Raw genomic sequence first — 21,679 nt, 5'->3', positions numbered from 1 at the left:
GAATTGAAACTTTAAGCCACGCCTCTGGTGCTGATTATCTTCAGATTTTTTCAATGAAGACGTGGAACTGTTGCGCGCTGAGAAGTCCAACACTGGATCCGATATACTCTCAACAATAAACAAGTCTAACTAGAACTGCCAACCTTGAACTGAGAACAGCGGAACTAGACCCCCGGGTGGGGTGGACTCTCTTTCACAGTGCCCTGAAAACAACCCTTCAGGTAAGTCCAATGGTCCTTTTCCAGGGCACTGCTCAGGAGAGTCCAAGCAAGGGACATACCCAAGCTAAATGTTACTAGGGCGGGAAGCAGTAGCAGTCAGGGTCTCTCCGCTGGTATGAATGCCATGAAGAACTCACCTCCCAAAGGCCCCTTCCACTGAAGCAAACTTGTCCAACTTATAATTCCATACGAACGGAGATAACGAGGTCTAGGTGGCCGCCCTGCAAATTTCTTCAATCGGTGCCCAAGTCGCCCAGGCTGCCGTGGTGGCAGCGCTCCTAGTAGAATGTGCCGTGATGCGACTAGGCACCGGTTTGGACTGCAGGACATGAGCGACGGCAATGCAGGCCCTAAGCCACCCACCGATTGTAGACAAAGACACCTTCCTGCCCTGGGAAGATGATTGGAAGGAAACAAAGAGCGATTCAGAGCGACGAAAACTAGCAGTACGCTTGATGTACCTGCGGAGCGTCCTGCGGACATCCAGCTTGTGCCAACGTTTCTCTCTGGGATGTGTGGGATGCGGGCAGAAATCTGGGAGGATTACTTCCTGAGCCTGGTGGAACCAGGAATTAATCTTAGGTATGAATGACGGGTCCAGTCTGAGGATTACCCTGTCCTGTTGAATCAGGCACAAGTCCTCACGGACAGACAGGGCAGCCAGCTCAGAAATACGCCTTGCAGAAGTGATGGCAATTAGAAAGGCGGTCTTAAATGTCAAATATCCGGAGAGGTTCAAACAGGGACTCGATAAGAGCACGTAGGACTACGGTAAGGTCCCAAGTTGGATATCTGTGAACCGCTGGGGGGCTCAGGTTAGTAGCCCCCCCTCCTGAGAAAACTGCAGATGGTGGGATGTCGACCGAGTGAAGACTGTCCGTCAGAAGCCAGGATGGTGGAAAGCGCTGCCACCTGATGGCGAAGAGTGTTGGGTGCCAAACCCTTGTCAAGGCTGTCTTGCAGGAAGTCCAGGATGACAGGAACGGGCGGAAAAACCAACCGACGAAGTCCCTCCAGGTAGCGTTGTAGATCCGGATCGTGGAGGGGTGTTGTGACGCCTGGATGGTGCAGATCACCTTGGTCGAAAGGCTGCCCTGCTCAGGAGAGCCCTCTCAAGTGCCAGATGGCTAGCTGTAGCCACTGGGGCTCCGGATGTTGAAGGGCCCCCTGGCTGAGGGAGATCTCCTGCGGCGGGATCCACCAAGGGGGCTTGACGGCAAGACTCACCAGGTCCGCAAACCAGGTTCTCCTGGGCCAGAACGGCGCCACCAGTAGTATCTCCGCTGCCTCCGACAGGATCTTCCGGATAACTCAGGGAAGTAGAGGTAATGGTGGGAAGGGGTAGAGCAGTTCCCGCGGCCAAGGACAGTGCAAGGCATTGACCCCCTCAGCATGTGGGTCATGAAATCTCGTGAAAAACCTGGGAAGGTGCGAGTTGGACGCTGTGGCGAACAGGCCTACCTGCGGAGAACGAAACCTCTGGGACATGCGCTGGAACAGGCGGATGCAGGCGCCACTCCAAGTGGTCGACCGTGGCCCTGCTCAATCAGTCTGCTTGGGTGCTGGTCATGCCAGAAATGTGCTCCGCCTGTATGGACAGGAGGTGCTTCTCCGCCCATCGACCTAGGATGTCGGCCTCTGACATCAGGGATCTGAAGCGCGTGCCCCCCTGGCAGTTGATGTGCGCCTTTGTCGCGACATTGTCCGTCAACACCCTCACGTGATGCCCTTGAATGCCAGTCTGAAAATGAAGAAGAGCAAACCGGACCGCCCTCAGCTCCAGCCAGTTGATGCTGTGAGAGGCTTCGGTTGGGGACCACCTGCCCTGAGCAAGCTGATTGTGGAAATCCCCCCCCCCCCAACCGTACAGGCTGGCGTCCATCGTGATGGTGAACTGGGTCGGCTCCTTGAACGGATCATCAGAGCTGGAGACATCCACCATCTGAACGAATGACGTACCTTTATGGAGATCGGAATGAGTCTTGTCGAGCTGCTCTCGTTGGCCCTTTGGTAAGGGAGGAGGAGCCATTGGACGGGATGAGAATGGAGCCTTGCCCACGGAACGATGGACAGGCACGAGATCATTTTGCCTAGGAGCTGTGAAAGTTGAACAACCTTGGCTTGGGGAGACCGCTGCACCTGTGCGACTCTTTTCTTGAGGCTTGCCATTCGCTCCGGTGATAGGAAGACCTGGCAGGCGACGGTGTCGATGATGGCTCCTAGATGTTGCAGCCTGGTTGTTGGATGAAGATGACTCTTCTCCAAGTTTATGAAAAAACCATGAGCTTGAAGTACCTGCATCGTGTACTCTAGGTCCCGGACCACCTGCTGGGGTGATGACTGGATGAGGCCATCGTCCAGGTAGCAGTGTAGCCTCACCGGATGGGATCTGAGGAAAACCGCCACTGCCGTGAAGATCTTCGTAAATGTCCTGGGGGCCGACAACAGGCCAAACAGCAGGGCCCGGTACTGGTAGTGCTGACTGGCGTAGGTAAACCGCAGGTACCGGCGGTGGGCTTTGCGGATGGGTACGTGGAGGTAGGCCTCTGTAACATCTATGGAGGTCAAGATGTCTCCCGGCCTGATGCAGCCCAGGATAGATTGTAGGGACTGCATCTTGAACCTCCGGTAGGTTATGTGATAGTTTAACCTTTTTAGATCTAGGATCCCCCTCCACCCCCCCAGAATTTTTGGGGACCAGGAACAGGATGGAGTAAAACCCTGTCCCTTCCTGCCCTGCCGGGACTGGCTCTATGGCCCTGATCTCCCTGAGATAGCAATAGCAGTAGACTTATATACCGCTTCATAGGGCTTTCAGCCCTCTCTAAGCGGTTTACAGAGAGTCAGCATATTGCCCCCAACAATCTGGGTCCTCATTTTACCCACCTAGGAAGGATGGAAGGCTGAGTCAACCCTGAGCCGGTGGGATTTGAACCGCTGAACTGCTGATCTAGCAGTAGCCTGCAGTGCTGCATTTAACCACTGCGCCACCTTGGCTCTTGACCAGATGCCTGATCTTCTGCTCCATGAGAGCCCGTTTGACCAGACACGAGGGAACAGGGCACCTGATGAAGTGACGGGGAGGGAGGGAAAGGAATTCCAAGGTGAGACCCAGTCGGATTGTTTGTAGGACCCACTGATCCGACGTGATCTGCTCCCACTGGGCGTGGAACAACGGGAGACACCCTCCTATGGGAGCTGAACTCAGTTAGTCACTTGTACCTCCTGAAGGGACGGGAACCAGACCCCCCCTGAAAGGGACGTCTGGAGTAGTGCTGTTGGTGACCTCTGTCTCAGAATGACTGATGGTCCTGGGACCTATCAGCCTGCTGAGAAAACGACCGACGGGACAGAGCGGAACTGGAAGAGGGCTCCGTGTTCTGAAAGGCTGCCTCCTGTAGGAGTAGGGACCCTTCCTGTCGGATTTCTTAGTAACTGACGTCATCACCTTCTTTTTGTCCTTGTTTTCCACTAGGACCGGGTCCAAGACCTCCCCGAAAAGCTTGTCTCCCTTAAAGGGAGCAGAGACCAGCTTCCACTTGGAATGCATGTCCACATTCCAGTGCCTGAGCCACAAGAAACGCCTGGTAGTGACATTGGACGCCAGGGCCCGAGAAGCGAACTTGGCTGCGCTCAGGGTGGCATCGGTGGTATACTCTGTGGCCGCCATGATCTTATTTATATCCTGCCTTAATTTGGTATCTCTGCCCGGAATTTATGTTAATAATTGTCTCAACCAGAGAAGAGCAGCTCTGGAAAGGAAAGAGGCCGAGGCAGATGTTTTAATCGCCCATGTGGCTGCCTGATGCGTCTTGTGGTAGGCGTGTTCAGTTTTCTTGTCCTCGGCCTTGAGGTCCTCCAGTAAATCAGGTGGGAGTACAGAGGTTGAGGTAAGGGCCGCCACAGGAGGATCGATTGGGGGCAGCTTAAGCAAATCCTCCAGGCTGGCATCTACCGTGTACAGCTTTTTATCATTGCTACTGGGGGTAGCCATGGTGGCTGGTTGTGCCCAGTGCTTTTGAACCATATTAAGAAAGAGCTTGGGAGTAGGCACAATCTCCTGAGCCGAAACAGGCTCCTCAAAAAGGTCCCCAGACAAGTCATCTGGGTCAGCAATCGCCTGAGCTGGTGGGGTTGACCCCAAGCGGGTTGCCATTTTATCCTTATCCAAAATGGTTTTGAAATTGGAAAGTTTAAATAGGCCTGAGAATGTAGGTTTTTCGGTAGCACCACCTTCATTCCCAGAAAACTCAGCTTCCTGCCTAGGCAGAATGTCCGAATCCTCGGTACCCATAGAGGAATGGGGGGGACTGTGATGTAAGGGGGGGGGGGGGGGGAGATGCAGCTCTGTGAGCGACTTGGGGCTGGAGATGTCAGGTCTTGCAGGTGCGCTTGCCCTTGTGTTGCATGCCCGCTTCAATGCCCTGGGAGATAGCTCTATTAATAACCTCCTGCATCTCTGCCGAAAGGTTGGGCCCTTGATCGTCAATGGGACAAACCCTAGGGTCGGGCCTAGGAGGTGGATGTTGTGGGGCCAAGGGCCCCGCGGCTGGGCCTTCCTCCAGATCCGAAGGACATGCAAAGAGATCAGCCTGATCTGCCATTGAAGGGCCTGGGGATATTGCCATGGCCAGGGAAGCCGTGGGTGAAAATTCCTGGCCCTCCTCTTCACTATACAATATGGGGTGTGCTTGAGCTGGTGGAACCTCCATGGAGGGCTCCTCAGGAGTCACTGAATAAGAGGCTTGGCCCTGGTGCTGGGCCTTGGAAAATTGTTTTTCTAGGGCCTTTTGGCGGCGCAATGCGTCCTTATACAGTCCTGATCCCTGCTTAGGCCGGGGTCTGGAATATGGCTTAGTGCCCCTGATGGCCTCCCTGGCAGCCATGCCGGCCTGCCTTGAGAAGGCCCTGGAAGATACCCCCCATTTGGCCAGGGTCTTCGGGGACCTGATCAGCCATGATGGTAATATTGGGCCTAACTGAGAAAGGTAGGGACCACCTCCACTCACCACTTCGCAGCTGCGGCATGCGGTTTAAAGCGAAAACAAAACCAGCAGATGGTCCAAAATGGCAGCCGGATCTCACTGACGCCTCAGCATTTAAAGTTGCCGCCAGTCCTGGGAGAGAGCCCTGAGGAGCCGCACCGCATGCCGGCCTCTAAAAGGCACGGATGGCGGCAACAGAGCCCTCAGCAGGGATTCCCCCCACAGTGGGGGGGGGAGGGCTGCGGCAGCGCTGGCATCGGCATTCCGACCCACGTGTTTCCCCAACAGCTGCCTGTGTCCCCAATGGCGCCTGAGAGAGACCAGGACACCGGGAGAACAAGGGATAGGAAAGGCCAAATTGTGGGAAGAAAATGTTATTGCCCACCAAGCCTGCTCGAATTTAAAGACACCAATTATTTTCCTCACGTTAAAACTCAATGGAGAGTCCAAGCAATCTATTAGAATTGAAGAGAAACTCAAAGCGTGTCCACTGGGCTAGCTGAATTGAAAAAAAACTGAAGATAATCAGCACCAGAGGCGTGGCTTAAAGTTTCAATTCAGTTCTGGGCAGTTTGGCTGTATTTAACCCATTGCTTGCTTGGACTCTGAGCAGCGCCCTGGAAAACAATATTTCTCAACCTTGGTAACTAGAAGATCGGTGGACTTCAATTCCTAGAATTCCCCAGTTTGGGGAATTCTGGGAGTTGAAGTCCACCGATCTTCTAGTTACCAAGGTTGAGAAACACCAATCTAGATGTTAAGGTCACTCTCAGTCCTCTGAAACTTAAAGTGTGCTCCTGACGCAGGGATATTTTATTTCCCCCAAGTGCGGGATTTCTATGGGACCTCTAGATTTCAGTGAATTCCAAGGTGTCCCACACGGGCTACTATCCCAAAGGTGCTTTTTCAAGAGGCAACTGGGTTTTCTCGGTTTTCTGTACGTGTTTTTCCTGTATGTCGGAAAAAAGATAACTAATAAAGAGAACAAATGTCAGCTAGCCTGCTGCTTGCTGGAAATGGACAGAGGCAGCCCTGACAAAAATGTATAATTGCTATTGGTAACAATATACAATAATTCAATCCTTAAGTTTATCATTAATATTAGACAGTATAGAAGCATTATTTCATCTTTTCCTTTTTAGAACAGAAGCTTCAAAAATAAATAACAATGGCCAAATCTGTCTCTTAAAATGAGGTTTTCCATTTACACAACTTTATTTCTCTACTGAACCCGGTGCTTGACAGAAAGGAAGCTCTTCCAAAGGTTACAGATTCTATCTTTTGGCAATTGAGTTCAACATCACCCTAACTTTCCTAAATGATTGCTCTGTGACCTAGAGCTGCCCTTTGGACAGACGCAGGACCGCCCGCCATTTGCCTGGGTGAAGAAACAGGAAGACAAAGGAGTTACTCACCATCCGCTGTTCCTGAGAGGACATACAGTGCACAGATTTTTGGATTATCATAGTACCCCTGCAGAAAGCAAGAGAGAGTTGATGAATTCCTTTGTTACCCTTTATTTCTTTGAGAGAGCCAATCTTTAACAATGGTACAGATTTGGGGCTTCCCAATGAGGCCTTATGGCAGCTCTGTAGAAAAATTCACAGCCCAGGCTCTCAGGGGTTGTTAACAGCCCACACAGTTGTCCAGTTTAGGATAGTACTGGAAGAAATTGAATTCGGATTTCCAGCCAGCTATCTGTTGGATTTTTTAAAGTACATGTAGTCCATGATTTACAATAATTCACTTAGTGACTATTTGAAGTTAAAATGGCACTGAAAAAAATGACTTATGACCGGTATGTACACTAAAGGCTCTGCACCAGAGACAAATTCCTTGTGTTGGCCAATAAAGAGTTCAGTTCAGTTCTGTTCTATTCTGTTCCATTCTATTCCAAAATGCCGGGCGGCCAGACAAGGAATAATGAATGGAAACTGATTCAACCTGGAAATAAGGAGAAATTTTCTGGCAGTGAGAACAATCAACCCATGGAAAAGAAGTTGCATTCAGAAGTTGTGGGAGCTTCATCACTGGAGGCTTTCAAGAAGAGCCAGGACTGCCATCTGTCAGAAATGGTGTAGGGTCTCCTGCTTGGGTGGGGGGTTGGACTAAATGACCTACAAGGTCCCTTCCAATTCTCTTAATCTGTAATTCCATGATCATCATTTTTAACTGCCCCATCTAGCAAAGTCAATGGGGGAAGCCAGATTTGCTTAATGACCATATGATTCACTTAATAACTCTGGCAAAAAGGTTCTAAAATGGGACAAAACACACTTTCCGTTGCTTAGCAACAGAAACTTTGGGCTCAATCTATGCATCCAAGAAAACGCCACTGTTTTTTTAAAAGGGCTGCATTCTGTTTTTCAACTGGATGGCTATAAAGGAAACAATCTATCACGACATCCATGTGTGCATATGCTTGTCCACGTTCATGTACTCAAGAGATCACAGGAACAAAGTCAGACTTCATGCAGCTTTGCAATCTCAGCAGAAGTAACAGAGGGAGGAGTTTTTTGGGCAAAGAGATGAAGACCAATGGTAACCTTTCTACAGGACAGAGGGTGCAATTTCTCATCCTATGTCACTGGCCAAAATATGCTGCCCTGGGCTCTGCATGGAAGTCTGTCAGACCTGCCCCAGGTAGCTCCCTTAGGAAAGAAAGACCCTTGATTCCATTTGATGAAAGTGATAGGTTCTTTTGGATGGAAATGTCTGTGCATCTCATGAAGTGAATATTGCTGAAACCCTGCCCACCCGCCAGCCCACACCCTTCCTCTGTTTTTGGCCACCCTGCACTCTATTTTCAGTCTCTGCAAAAGAGGTCAAAAAAGGGATACACAGAGGCCGAAAACGGGTGGTGCAGAGGCTGAAAATGGGAATGCATCTCAGGGAGCAAAAAATATTGTAAATTTCCCAAGCTAAAAGGATACAAAATGTTTCCCTGCATCCCAGCCTTCCCCCTCATGACCAGCCTGTCTTCGTCCAATGAAGATTCGCTTAGGTGTTTTGAGAATGCTGAGTGTTTTGGGAAATCCACATTCTTTCTCTGGAAGCATGGCCTTCAGCACTGGCACAAACTGGTTCTGAGCTACTCTATTCTTCGTCAAGCTGTCATTCCCCTCTCTCTAATTGCCATCACATAGCCATACATGTTTATTTCCCATTTGTTTCCCCCATGGCCCACCTCCCTCCTAGACTTTGACTCCTAGGATGCCAGGAGGCACCAAGCCAAAGTCTATGAAGGCACATGTCATGGCTGCCATTCTGCTTCTAGCTTTGCATTGCACCTTGCCAGACTGTCACTTGCCACCAGGAAAGGGAGGGGGGGGGGAACATGTAATGTGGGTGGATAAGGACATGGGGGGAGGGGGGATGAAGCCGGCCCTGCCCTGACAGTGAATCGCACCAATCCAGTACAAGGTCAGCCAAAAGAATGCAGAATGGAGAAGACATGTTCCTTTCCTAAACAACCTGAGAACTTCTAATTGGACATTGACTGATAACAGGGGAGTGGCCTGGCGAAAAAAGGAACCTAACTGCATCCTTTTCACTCCAAGCTAACAGATTCTGCCTTGCTCTAATCTGTAACCAGCTTGTTCTTGGTAAAGTATACTCTTGAAAAAAAGAATGAGCCAGGAGCTAATTAACATTAACTGGAACAAAGTGCTTGATCTCCACAAGTAGATGATTATGTCTAAGAGCCGTGGTGGCACAATTGTTAGAGTGCAGTACTGCAGACTACTTCTGCTGACTGCCAGCTGACTGCAATTTGGCAGTTCAAATCTCACCAGGCTCAAGGTTGACTCAGCCTTCCATCCTTCTGAGTTGGGTAAAATAAGGACCCAGACTGTTGGGTGCAGCAGGCTGACTCTGCCAACCGCTTAGAGAGGGCTGTAAAGGACTGTGAAGTAGTATATAAGTGCTATTGCTATGTTAGGACCTCTTATCTTCTATTATTTGATTATCCACTCAGGAGAGGGAAGATGTTTCAAAATTTGAATCTGAATTTGGAAGATTTGATGTGACAGCCCATTCATTCTGCAAAAGGAGTTTTGAATTATTTTTAAAACTGAGTTATGAATGGTCTGAAAAATCCAAACCCTAACAAAGCCGAGGAGCAAGGCGATCAGGGACAGCGAGTGTGTCTCATTAAGGCACCCATGTCGACAAAGGGACTTGTTGATGCCAAGTCTCTTCAAGGCTCTGGTATGAAAGTGGCCTCTGCACCTCAGAAGCGGAGTTCCGTCCCTCCCAAAAGGAACAATAGCAGCTCATGGCTAAAGAAAACTCTGTACAGGTAGTCCTCAACGTACGACCACAATTGAGCCCAAAATTTATGTTGCTAAGTGAGAAATTTGTCAAGTAACTTTTGCCCCTTTTTACAACTTTCTTTGCCACATTTTGTTATGTGAATCACTGCAGTTTTTAAATTAATAACACGGTCATTAAGTGAATCTGGTTTCCCCATTGACTTTGCTTGCCAGAAGGTCGCAAAAGAGAACCATACGACCCCGGGACACTGCGACCGTCATAAATACAAGTAAATTGTCAAGCATCCAAATGTAAATCACAGGACTATGGGGTCATAAATCATAAGTATAAAAAATGTCACTTTTTCAGTGCCCTTGTGATTTTAAACGTTCACTAAGCAAACTGTTGTAAACTGAGGACTACCTGTACCTCTTTCCTGCTCTAATAGCCCCGCCCTCTTCAGTTAAGACTTGCTTCTGAATGAAACAGGTATGTGGTTCCCTCAGCTCCTCTGCCTGCACAGGATGGGGACATGACCGATCTTCGGAAGGGGAAAAGGTCTTAGGCAATTTTCCTTCCTGCATGTTTTTTTTTTTTACCTTGACAAACTCAATGTTAAGCTTTCCTGTGAAGGTAGAAACCTCTCCCTGCACACTCAGCTTCCCCTTCTTGATGCTGATGGGAATAATCTCATCGTGGGCAGTGCTGTGTCCCACTCTGTCAAAGATGTCCAAGTCCTTCACCACCATGTGGCCGTTCAGACGCACGTCAAAAACCTGCGAGTTGAAAAGGAGACAGAACTGCTATCATCACATTAGGAAACGGACCTGGCCCGGCCCAGGTGAGTTTTCAAGCTGCTCAAAATTCTCTCTGTGGAGAATGGAACGGCCACCCACCCATCGACACGCTTTGATGAGGAATCTTGCATAACTCAAGCCACTGTGAGTTGCTCTCAATAAATGTTGCACCAATGGAAACCTTATTTTATTAACACCATTTTGAGATGGTGCCAACATGGGGAGTTGCTAATTGGACAGAAGGGTATACCCACTCACTGGTAACATAAACAAGACAAGTACCTTTAGACAGATAGTCAGAACTGAAGTTTAAGGTGGTTTCCCCTCCACAGCCCCAAAGTGGAACACTCCACAGTCCAGGGGAAAACGTCAGGGTGGCAGCCCAATCCACACCTCTTGGGATGCCCCCTCCAGCTCCACCAATCTTTTGCTGATGCCTTTCAAATGTTCATTCACAAAAAAGGCTGACCTCCCAGGAGGACTTTTTTTCCTTTCTTACCTTCTGCTGCGACTGTGCAAAATAGACTTCAGCGAACTTCAGCACCAGGACATAGTCGCCCTCTTCCTTGATAGGGACTTCATAGCCAAAGGTTTCTTCATTGTAGCGTTCCGTCTGGTAGAGAATTTGATCTTCAGGATTGGAGCGCAAGATGGGCAGTTTCATGCCATAATCGGAAGCTGCAATTCCAATAAATACATTTTTCTTCTAAGCATAAGGCAAGTTTACCTTTGCCCATGGGAGGGTGGCACCAAACAAGTCTTCAGCTTCCCCTTCCCTCCCCTTCTTCTTCTCCCAGACCTTAAGGCATGGGCCGCATTATGTGTCTTAGACCACATCCAGGATAAACTATACGGTATAGTCAATGTATATAAATAACAAACTTCCTTTTTTAATCTTTATATAATCTCATGGAGCCGTGTTAACTAGCTGCTCAGGGCTTCATGAGACTTGTAGGCTGGACACCCCTGCAAAGCTTAAGGAAAGAATCCACTGATCAAAGGGGACACACACACAGACACACACACACGGAGGCCAGGAACACAGAGAGCTAACTTGAAAGCCATCTGCAGAAGGTATCCCAAGAGTTCTGCCAGTGACGTTGGCTCAGGATCTACTGGCCTAATTCCCAGTGACATGTGGCAGATCAACAAGGACTTCCTACTTTCGGTAGCTTAACAAAAACAGGAGCATTTTCTTCCCTCCTAAATTCAGCTGCTAAATTAAGAACTTTTTGACAAAACCAGGAAGTCATCGGTGGGGAGGGAGCTTCAAACTCTGGAACAGTACTGGAAACAAAGTCCCATGCGGAGCACGTCTTTAGCTGCGCTCAGTCCACGTTTGTGAGCTACCACTCCCCCCCCCCCCCCCCCCCAGGATCCACTTGGTGGATCTCGGGACGGGAACTAAGAAATAAAATGCTTTCAGGTCTGCTCAATATTGGGATTTCATTTCTGGAGAGAAACTGATACAGCTGTGCTTGCTTCTCTCTGCAATGCAAGCCCTTACATCTTTCAGGTTGCAAAACTAAGATATCTTGAATTGGTGGTACAGGCAGCCCTTGAGTTAAGACCAGTCACTTAGTAGCTCTTCAGAGTTATGATGGGCACCCCTAGAGCAACTTACAACCCAGATGTGAAGTTCTGACACTCTCCCTGCAGTCATGTGATGATATTTTGGTTGCTCAGCCCCTCCCCCCTGTATTCACAGCTGCTTGGGGTATCCTGTGGTCACGTCACTGCAGTTTAGGTTTTTGGCTGAAACCCAGCATTGGTTCTGGTTTCCAGAAAACAAAGTCCATTGTTCTTTTGGGTGGGGAAAATCTGGAAGCTTTCAGATGCGCCAATATGACATTTCTAATAAAATGGAACTTTGAAGAAACTCAACCCTCGGAGTCTTCTTTCGTTGGGTTACTTGGAACCCCGACAAATGGATTCATTTAATATCCATGGGAATCTCTTAATGACTGCAATGATTCTCTTAATGACTGCCACAAAAAAGATTGTAAAATCGAGGATAGTCACAGCGATCCACTAATGATTGGCACGACTTATGACTGTAATTCATGAGGTTGTAAGTCAAGTATTACCTGTTTATTAGTAGCAGACTACTATATATTTTCAAACCACTTTGATGTTGTAATTCTTTCCATTGGGCTATTTTAAGTGTTTATGTGATGTTTTATGCATTCCATGATTTAAATTCCAAGACGAGAACTTCTCACGAGTTCTGTGACAGATGGGCAGAAGAGATCTGCAATGAAGTCGTGCCATTTTGCACAGCTGACTTCTCATGTGTCGCTTGTTTGTTCTGCATGTGGAAGGGAGGGAGGGAGGAGAAAGGAACCAAAAAATAACAAAAGCCACTTCAGCCACCGATTGCCCAGAAGAAAATGCTTGAAGAACTAACATTAGGCTCTGTAAAGGTTATGACTTGAGGTCAAAATGTCTAACCTCAGCCTGATTACAGCCAAGCAGAAGCCTTCATTCAACTTTTTGGCATAAAAATCCCTGTAATTTCTGTGAGAAATGGTAAGTATCTCAATGACAGAAATCATGTCTCCTTTCCATGGATTTCTGCTAAAGGCAAATCATTCCACATATGCCCCCCATTTAGGATGCTTAGCTCTCGTCCCTGAAAGAGCCCAGAGTAAAGTCATGGCAAAGTTCAAGCAGGATTGAAGCAAAAGTTGAGTTCCTATGTGTTTTTTAAGAAGATGTTTGTTAAGAGTTTCTTAAGCACGCCCTTTTCCAGAAACAGGGCCATGTAAGTACAGAGGAGTTTCCTTCCATTTGCAACGTTAAAATAATCTGCAATTCAGCTATTTAAAGTTTAGAAACACAAGAGGTTTCTTTCCCTAATAAATGAACTAGCTGAAATTAAAACCTGAGAATCACAAGCCACAAACCAGCCAGAAGCCCTGAACCTAAAAACTTTCTCAAAGCAGCCAAACAGAAGGCATGCACGGAAAACCCCAGAACTCCTCCATCTTACAGGCAGCAAAGCAAAGGGCAAAAGAATCTACACTAAGAGAAGGCACAAAACTTTCTCCTTCTTTCAGAAGCAAATGGGGATTATCTTGAAGACTACAAGTGAAAACTGCGCTAAAACAGCCTTTCCATCTTTGGACTATGAATGTTGATTGCATTTATATTCTCAAAATATTGTGGTGGTCAAAAGGGAGCTAGATTTTGGTTGTGCTGTATTGATCACACAGTTGTCTGAAACTATAGATTGTAGTCCTTGACTGGTATCTATTTGAAGTTACAATGACACTGAAAATAGTGACTTTCAACTGGTCCTTGCACTGATGACCATTGCAGCATCCCTATGGTTGCAAAACTCAAGCACTTGGTGACTGGTATGTATTTACAGTGGTTGCAACATCCCAGGGCCATGGGACTATCGTTTGTGACTTTTCCACATAGCAAAGTTAGGAGGGAAGCTGGATTCACTTAACAAGTGCAGTGATTTATACAACCAGGGCAAAAAAAGAAAGTTTGGAAAATCAGCCACAACTCATTTAACAACTTTCCTGCTTAGCAATGGAAATGCTGGTCCCAATTGTGGTTATAAGCTGAGGACTAGCTGCATGGCTAGATCATGGAGGTGTCATTTGGAGAGGCAACGTCAGAGCTTCACATTTGCTATGAGCCTGTCATGAACTATGGGAGGGGGGGAAGGCTACAGACTCAACGTACCTTCCAGAGGCCCCATCTCAAAGTCTAAGCCTGGGAATGGAATGCAATAGCTTACCAACCAGCCCATCATTGAAGAGATTGTTCCCAAAACAATTATTTCAAATACAATTGGACAATGGGGACCAAGGGAGGCGAGTAACTGAATGGGGAAAGTTAACTGGGAAATTTTAGCCTGCAAACTTCAGATCTGGCTTTGCTATATTGTAATCCACTTGGCTTTTAAGTAAAAGTATATACCTTTCACTATAAATGGAGTCGAGGGTCTTTTAACTACAGGACTAAGCCAGAGTAGGTCTGACAGGCACTATGTGTGGGGAAACCTGTTCAGATTTATCTGCCGAACCCAGATACACTCACTTAGGGCAAAATGTGCTATCCAGCTTGGAAGCCATTCAAATTCAGGAAAGAAATCTTCATTCCCAGGCAGTAAGACAAGAAGTTAGTCAGGAATGAAGTCAGTATGCTCCCGCCCTGGTTCTAGCTTCATCTACCAAACACAAGCAACACAATCCCAGACTGCAATGGAGATGCAAATGGCTGATGAGCATCTTTGTTTTAAGTATGGTTACAGGACTTTCATGTGATAACAATATCAGTTGATAACAGAGCATTTCCAATTAACCACGAAGCTAATCTTTTTTGATCTACACTCTTCCTTCTCACACACACATAGAACATCTCTTCAAAAACAATGCAGCTTTTATGAGACGTGGGCATGTCATCCAAAAGCAACAGCTGGTTTATATTTATATTTAAGCATCAATTATTAGAAGATTGACAGCTTTAGCACTCATCACTGAAGGTTCACTCACCCACAGTAGAGCATACAACATTCTCTAATCAAGAATTGCAAAACTGGATCTGAAGAATAGATAAGTAGGAGTTAAGCTTAAGACACCGCCTGGACTTTCCTTGAGCCAAAAATTCTCAATACTGCAGCAAGCTACAGATTAAAACAAAGTGTGTTGCAAGCTTAAAGTTCCCAGTGGGAGAAATGGTTATTCTCAGCGCACTTGCCAAGGCTCAGAAAAATCTGCCTAGAAACTCTTGCAAAGAAATGGCTCTGGGAATACCTGAAAGCAGGGAATCCTCTAACGGGCAATTCTCTACCCACGATGCAGAAAGACCTCCAAACAAGGATAAAATCTAATGGAGGAGGAATCTGATATAAACCATTAGCAAGTAATGAAAGCTGCCGGCTTAGTTGAAGATGACCTCTTCATCCAGTAACTTACAGGCAACCTATTAAAACAATTCATAGCACCATAAGGATTAAATAACTGTGTTGATTGTTTGGATTTGAATTGTAGAGTTCCTAAGGTAAAACCTACACTTACTTTTAAAACAAGGGAAGGAAGAAATGACATGTTCACCAGTGTACAAAGTGCAGGGCATGGGAAGCAAGGGTCCCCCCCTCCCCTGACTTGCTCAGCCCCCCCTCCTGGAATTTTGTGTCCAATTCTGGCCCCACCACCCAAGCAGGACGGTGACAAACTGCAGGGCGCTCAGAGGACGGCTATCAATGTGGGGAAGGCCTGGAAACCAAATCTGGCGAAGACTGGATGAAGGGAGGGGGTATATTTAGCGTGCAGCACAGGTGGCTGCGGAGAGCTATGCTAGAGCTCTTCAGGGGTCTCAGACCAGAACCAACAGACCGAAACTACAAGGAAACAGATTAGGGTTAGGTAAAAGAGGCAACAGAGGAAGAAGCTGCCTCATGAAATGGTGTGTTCCCTTCCATGAAAAGAATTCAAACCGAGGCTGTATTGAATCTGATTCAAAAGCAATAGATCATCTTATACCATGGAGGATTTAAACTAGAGATCCATTCTAACTCCATGATTCTGGGGAGGAAGTTAGAAAAGATTCAAAATGCAAAGAATTAACATAGAAAATAGAGCCTTGTGTTCAGAACACAAGATAATTTATTCCAGGAAAAAATGAATATAGAAAATATTAATGGCCGTGAAATACACACACACAGTCAACTGTCCCACTCACTCATCTAGCAAAGAAAAACTCCTGGCCATCTGTTCTTGCCAAGAGTATACTTTACTGAAGGTTAAGTAATGAAGCTGAAACTGAAATTTTCCTGTGCAAACAATACAAAGTAAATGTTCCTCCCCACCCCGCAGTTATCTGCAAATGTCCAATCAGGTGCCTGTATATTGTTCCGGAACAGGTTCTCGGTTCCCAGCTCTGAATATAGAAAGTTGACCTTGGCTGGCTGCAGCTTCTCAGAAGGCTCAGCTGAGCTTCCATTCCCACCTTCTTCTTCCTCTCTTCTTCCTCTCTTCTTTCTTACAATCCAACCTTTCTCTCTGTTGCTAATATCCGGCTGTCAGTTCATAAAGCTTGGATAGGAGAGCTCTCTCTCTCTCTCACGCACGCACACTCACAAATAGATTTATATGGCCACCAACTCAGAATGACATTAAAAGTGAACAGTATAAAAATCCACCCCATGCTGTTATTATATATTGTTTTAAATTTAGATTATAAAAGACACAATCATCAGCTTGTCAGAATACAATTGTAAAGCCCTTTCCCAACTAAATAGTTCTCTGAAATAGGTTGAGAAGACTGTTTTAATTTATACTGTAAATACATTTTACTGTAAAATAACATAATATACACGGGAAAGACCAATCCCACCTCAGCACCAAGTAATTATTTCTGGCTCTTAATTTGGAGAATTAAGAATGCCCACTCCAAGTCCCTACTTGGCGTATGTGCATAGCTCCAGCCCCAGGTTGGAGCTTTGCCTGGCCTTCCTCTCCAGAAAAGCTCAGCAGAAAAGCCTTGGCAAGCCCCACAGTTAACACTGATTGTCTCCAGCTCAGGAGTAACTGAGAGAGAAATGGACCTGAGTGGCCCCAAAGCCATCTTTTTATTGGGACAGAGATGGCACTGCCACAAGCAGCCTTCCCTCCCAGCTGGTGGCATCTGAGTAAACGCAGCCCACTCTTGGCCTGAGCGCAGCCCCTTCTGCTCCTCCTGGGCAGCAGGTGGTCTAGCCATGATACTTTGCACAGTCATTACACAACAGTGCTGAAGAGTTGCCATTCTTTCCCCAATTTTACTTTTTCTCTTTTATTGCTCCAGATTACAAACCAGAGAAAAGTAGCATAGAAACACAGGAAGCAAAACAATTGAAAATTCCCTTTTCTCACAGCTGGAATCCCAGAAAACTCACTGGACTTCCAAACCTTAAGGCTAAAATGAGGCAGAGAGTGGGAAGCAGATCAAGGGCCTGCTCAGAGCTGCAGCAGTCAGCTGGAGAAAAGCGATATTCACCCGGGAAGAGGCAACTGGGACATATCCATGGACTGTACAGTATACAAGCAGATCTTCTCCAAACACCCTCTTTGCAAAAGCCAAACTTCTTGAGGGTTTGATTGAGAAAAGACACAGTCCAATCACCTACCGCCACAAAATAACAGAATATTGCAACAAGCTTAAGCCTGAAATACTTTTTATAGTCTTGTGGCAAAGTCCAGATTTTGCAAGCCAACGTTTCCCAACCTGGTAACTTTCAAATGTGTTGATACCTTAAATTACAGCTAACATAAAGAAGACAATCTAAATACAGTAAGAGCTTAACATAGGGAGAATCATTGTTTTGACATCAAAGGGCAATTTGGAAAGGGCAACACAGAAAATGCATGGAATGGAGGTTTGTTTTAATGTATCTCACATATTGATTTTGAATGAAAAATCTGGAATTTGCTTAGTGTAATTAAGTGATGGTAGCTCAATTACATGGTCAGAAAATGTCTGCAGCATGATCACTGGGGGGGGGGGGGGGGCAAGATCAGAGAATCAAAATGCTAAAGGTGCCTCAGACCATTGAATCCAACTTCCTATCCAGGACAGAAATCCAAACGAATACGTCCCAAAGGACTCGTCTTAATACGTATGTATAGAGAAAGGAAGCACCACCACCTTTCTTGGAGTGAACTTTCCTGCCCAACTGTTACTCATGAGGTTTTTTTTCTAAAATAATTCTTCCATTCTTCCTACAGTTTAAATCCATTATTTCATGTTCCAGAGTCTGATAAGACAACAAGATTGTGACATCCTCCAGTTTGGTCCAGTCAAGTCATTTTGGTCTGAATGTGAAGGCTTCAGGCTACAAAGGAGGAGAGGAGGAGACTGTGAGTTTAAGTCTCGCCTGAGCCACGAAAGCTGGCTGGGTGACTTGGGCCAGTACCTCTCTCTCAGCCCAACCCACCTCACAGGGTTGTTGTTGTTGTGGGGAAAATAGGGGAGAAGGAATGTTGGATATATTTGCCACCTTGAGTTATTTGTAAAAATATTAAAGGCAGGATACCAATCAATATGAGATGATTACAGGTATTTGAAGAGGGCTGCACCTTTAGTCTTCCCTTTTGAAAGTTAATCCTCCAAATTCCTTCAATTTCTCATCGTGGGAACTATTCATTTATTTTCAGACTATTTCTCTAATGTACCATGAGTTTTAAATTCTGCTTTTACCCTTTAAGATGTCCACCATCCCAATTATGTCCATCAACCGCAAATCAATTAAGCATTTGTCTCCTTTGCAAATAGTTAATAAACTGTCATTTTTACATACTACAGAGCTCAGGGCTGAAACTTCTGACAACTCATGTCACTGAAAGAATCTTCAGCTTATGCAGCAATATTATATTCCATATCTGTAAACTCCCCCGATGATGAGAGACGTTACTGAAGATTATGATCTGTTTTGCAAAACCACACAATCTACTAAAGCCTTACTCATCAAGCCATCTTCCCTTAGCAGTGAAAGTATTACTGGAAATGTGCAAGCAGGAACTGCAGCATTGTGTCAAAGTGCTGTGTCCTTCCAATATCACCCTCTAGAATGGGGAAGAAGCTGAGACAGTTGAGCTAAACTTAGGCAGAAAACTATTGGAACCACAGGAGCACAAAGTTATGAAACTGTCAAGCAACTTTGCAATGGCTTAACATTTTCCACTTTCCACCAGCCCAGTTCTGAAACGCTACATCAGCCGCGATTCCAGGGAAGGGGTGGAGGTGTGGCTATTGTTATCCGAGAGTCTCTAGTTCCTCGTAGGATCCCTGCTCCGGAGCTTGTCGGGTGTGAGTCCTTGCTGGTGAAGTTGGACCTCAAGGGTCAGGTGGGCCTGCTGTTAATGTACCTGCCTCCCAACAGCGTTGCAGCAGCCCTCCCCTCGCTCCTCGAGTCGGTAGCCAAGCTGGCAATTGAGTTTCCCAGGCTTATGGTTCTGGGGGATTTCAATTTGCCTTCGCTCGGTGAACACTCTGATGGAGCGCAGGAATTCATGGCTTCCATGACAGCCATGGGCTTGGCCCAAGTAATCCGGGGCCCAACTCACTCGGCAGGTCACATGCTCGACCTTGTATTTCTCTCGGAGCAGTGGAGCTGTGACCTTGGTCTGAGGGGCAGTGAGATCTTACCCCTGTCATGGTCGGACCACTACCTACTGAGGCTTGACTTTCGGAGACCAAACCCCCACTGTAGGGAGGAGGAACCGATCAGGTGGTTCCACCCCAGGCGACTTATGGACCCGTCAGGTTTTCAGACGGAGCTTGGGGTTATTCCTGATACCCTCGCCCGCAGTCCGGCAGAGACTCTGCTTGCTGCCTGGAACTCATCAGCGACAGAGGCTCTTAACCGGATTGCGCCTTTACGGCCGATCCGAGGCAGTGAATCCAGGAGGGCCCCTTGGTTTACTGAGGAACTCCGGGAGATGAAGCGCCGAAAGAGACGCCTAGAGCACCGATGGAGATCCAGTAAGTCCGAGTCAGACCGAGCACTTTTAACATCTAGCATCAGAGTTTACATCCGGGCAATTAGGACATCAAAAAGAACATACATTGCCTCTCTGATTGCTTCCACTGAGTCGCGCCCAGCCACCTTGTTCAGGATAACCCGTTCCCTCCTAAATAGGAGGGATACGAGCGATCCTTTGCAAGGCAGAGCTGAGGACTACGTCCAATTCCTCGCGGATAAAGTTGCTCGGCTTCGGGCGGACCTGGACTCCAATTCTGCAGAACCAGCTGAGGCACTAAGGGATAATCTGGTAGGACATCACTGGATTGATTTTCAGGCTGTTACCCCTGAGGACGTGGACAAGGCCATGAGAGCTGTAAGTGCCTCCACATGTGTACTGGACCCGTGCCCCTCCTGGCTGGTTGTTAACAGCAGGGAGGTGACACGGGGCTGGATCCAGGCGGTTGTTGCCGCCTCCCTTCGGGAGGGGGTCTTTCCCCCCACATTAAAGGCGGCGGTGGTGAGACCCCTCCTGAAGAAGCCATCTTTGGATCCAGCCGTCCTAAACAACTATCGTCCAGTCTCCAACCTCCCCTTTGTGGGGAAGGTTGTCGAGAAGGTGGTGGCCTTTCAGCTCCAGCGGTCCTTGGAAGAAACCAATTATCTAGATCCCTTCCAGTCCGGCTTCAGGCCTGGCTACAGCACGGAAACCGCTTTGGTCGCATTGACCGATGATCTCTGGAGAGCCAGAGATGGAGGTCATGCCTCCATCCTGGTACTCCTTGACCTCTCTGCGGCTTTTGATACCATCGACCATGGTATCCTTCTGCGATGACTGCGGGAGGTGGGGGTGGGAGGCACTGTCTTACGGTGGTTCTCCTCTTACCTCTCGGACAGGTCACAGTCGGTGTTGGTCGGAGGGCAGAGATCGACCCCTAGGCCCCTAACGTATGGGGTGCCGCAGGGTTCGGTCCTGTCCCCCCTCCTGTTTAACATTTACATGAAACCGCTGGGTGAGATCATTCGACGGCACGGGATAAAATACCACCAGTATGCGGACGATACACAGCTGTATCTGTCTGCCCCATGCCAACTCAATGAAGCGATTGACGTGATGTGCCAGGGCCTCGAGGCTGTTACGGACTGGATGGGGGTTAACAATCTTGTACTCAACCCAGATAAGACCGAGTGGCTGTTGTGTTTCCCTCCCACTAATTCGGCAAGTATTCCATCTCTCAGGCTGGGGGGTCAAATATTACGCCCCTCAGACAGGGTTCGCAACTTGGGAGTCCTCCTGGACCCACAGCTGACTTTTGAACATCATTTGTCAGCTGTGACCAGGGGGGCATTTGCCCAGGTTCGCCTGGTGCACCAGTTGCGCCCCTACCTGAACCGGGAGGCTCTCACAACAGTCACTTGTGCCCTTGTGACCTCCAGACTGGAGTACTGCAATGTGCTCTACATGGGGCTGCCCTTGAAGAGTATTCGGCGACTTCTGCTTGTCCAGAATGCAGCCGCACGAGCGATTGTGGGTACGCCTCGGTTCACCCACGTAACACCTATCCCCCGCGAGCTGCACTGGCTGCCTGTTGATCTCCGGGTACGCTTCAAGGTGCTAGTTGTCACCTACAAAGCCCTTCATGGTATTGGACCTGGATACTTGAGAGACCGCCTACTGCTAATTACCTCCACTAGACCAATTAGATCCCACAGACTAGGCCTCCTCCGAATTCCATCAGCCGGCCAGTGTCGACTGGCGACTACCCGGAGGAGGGCCTTCTCTGTGGCTGCTCCGACCCTGTGGAACGAACTCCCCGTGGAGATTCGTACCCTCACCACCCTCCAGGCCTTCCGCATAGCCCTTAAAACCTGGCTGTTCCGACAGGCCTGGGGCTAACAACTCGTTGCCCCACTCGAATGGTATGACTATTGTGCTTTTAACTGTGTATGGTTTTATGTTTT

At 47.6% G+C, this 21,679-nt stretch overlaps 1 protein-coding gene across 2 annotated transcripts in view; it reads right to left on the bottom strand.

Moving 5' to 3' along the window:
• MLEC (malectin) overlaps positions 1-21,679 on the bottom strand; it is a 30,821-nt gene that overhangs the window by 7,062 nt on the left and 2,080 nt on the right. Inside the window, exons 2-4 of one of the 2 annotated variants that reach the window (XM_014065293.2) lie at positions 10,757-10,935; positions 10,060-10,236; positions 6,622-6,679 (exon numbers count right to left, since the gene is read on the bottom strand). In XM_014065293.2, coding sequence (XP_013920768.2) covers positions 6,622-6,679; positions 10,060-10,236; positions 10,757-10,935 — 414 coding nt within the window. The remainder of the gene's footprint in view (positions 1-6,621; positions 6,680-10,059; positions 10,237-10,756; positions 10,936-21,679) is intronic. The other variant, XM_087705892.1, reaches the window with a different exon arrangement.

Source organism: Thamnophis sirtalis, unplaced genomic scaffold (genome assembly GCF_051295495.1).
Source record: "Thamnophis sirtalis isolate CommonGarterSnake01/CBP01778 unplaced genomic scaffold, rThaSir2_p1.2 scaffold_2, whole genome shotgun sequence".
Classification (NCBI taxonomy): Eukaryota; Metazoa; Chordata; class Lepidosauria; order Squamata; family Natricidae; genus Thamnophis; species Thamnophis sirtalis.
Note: the sequence above shows the minus strand (reverse complement) of the source record. Positions and strands in the feature narration are given on the sequence as shown.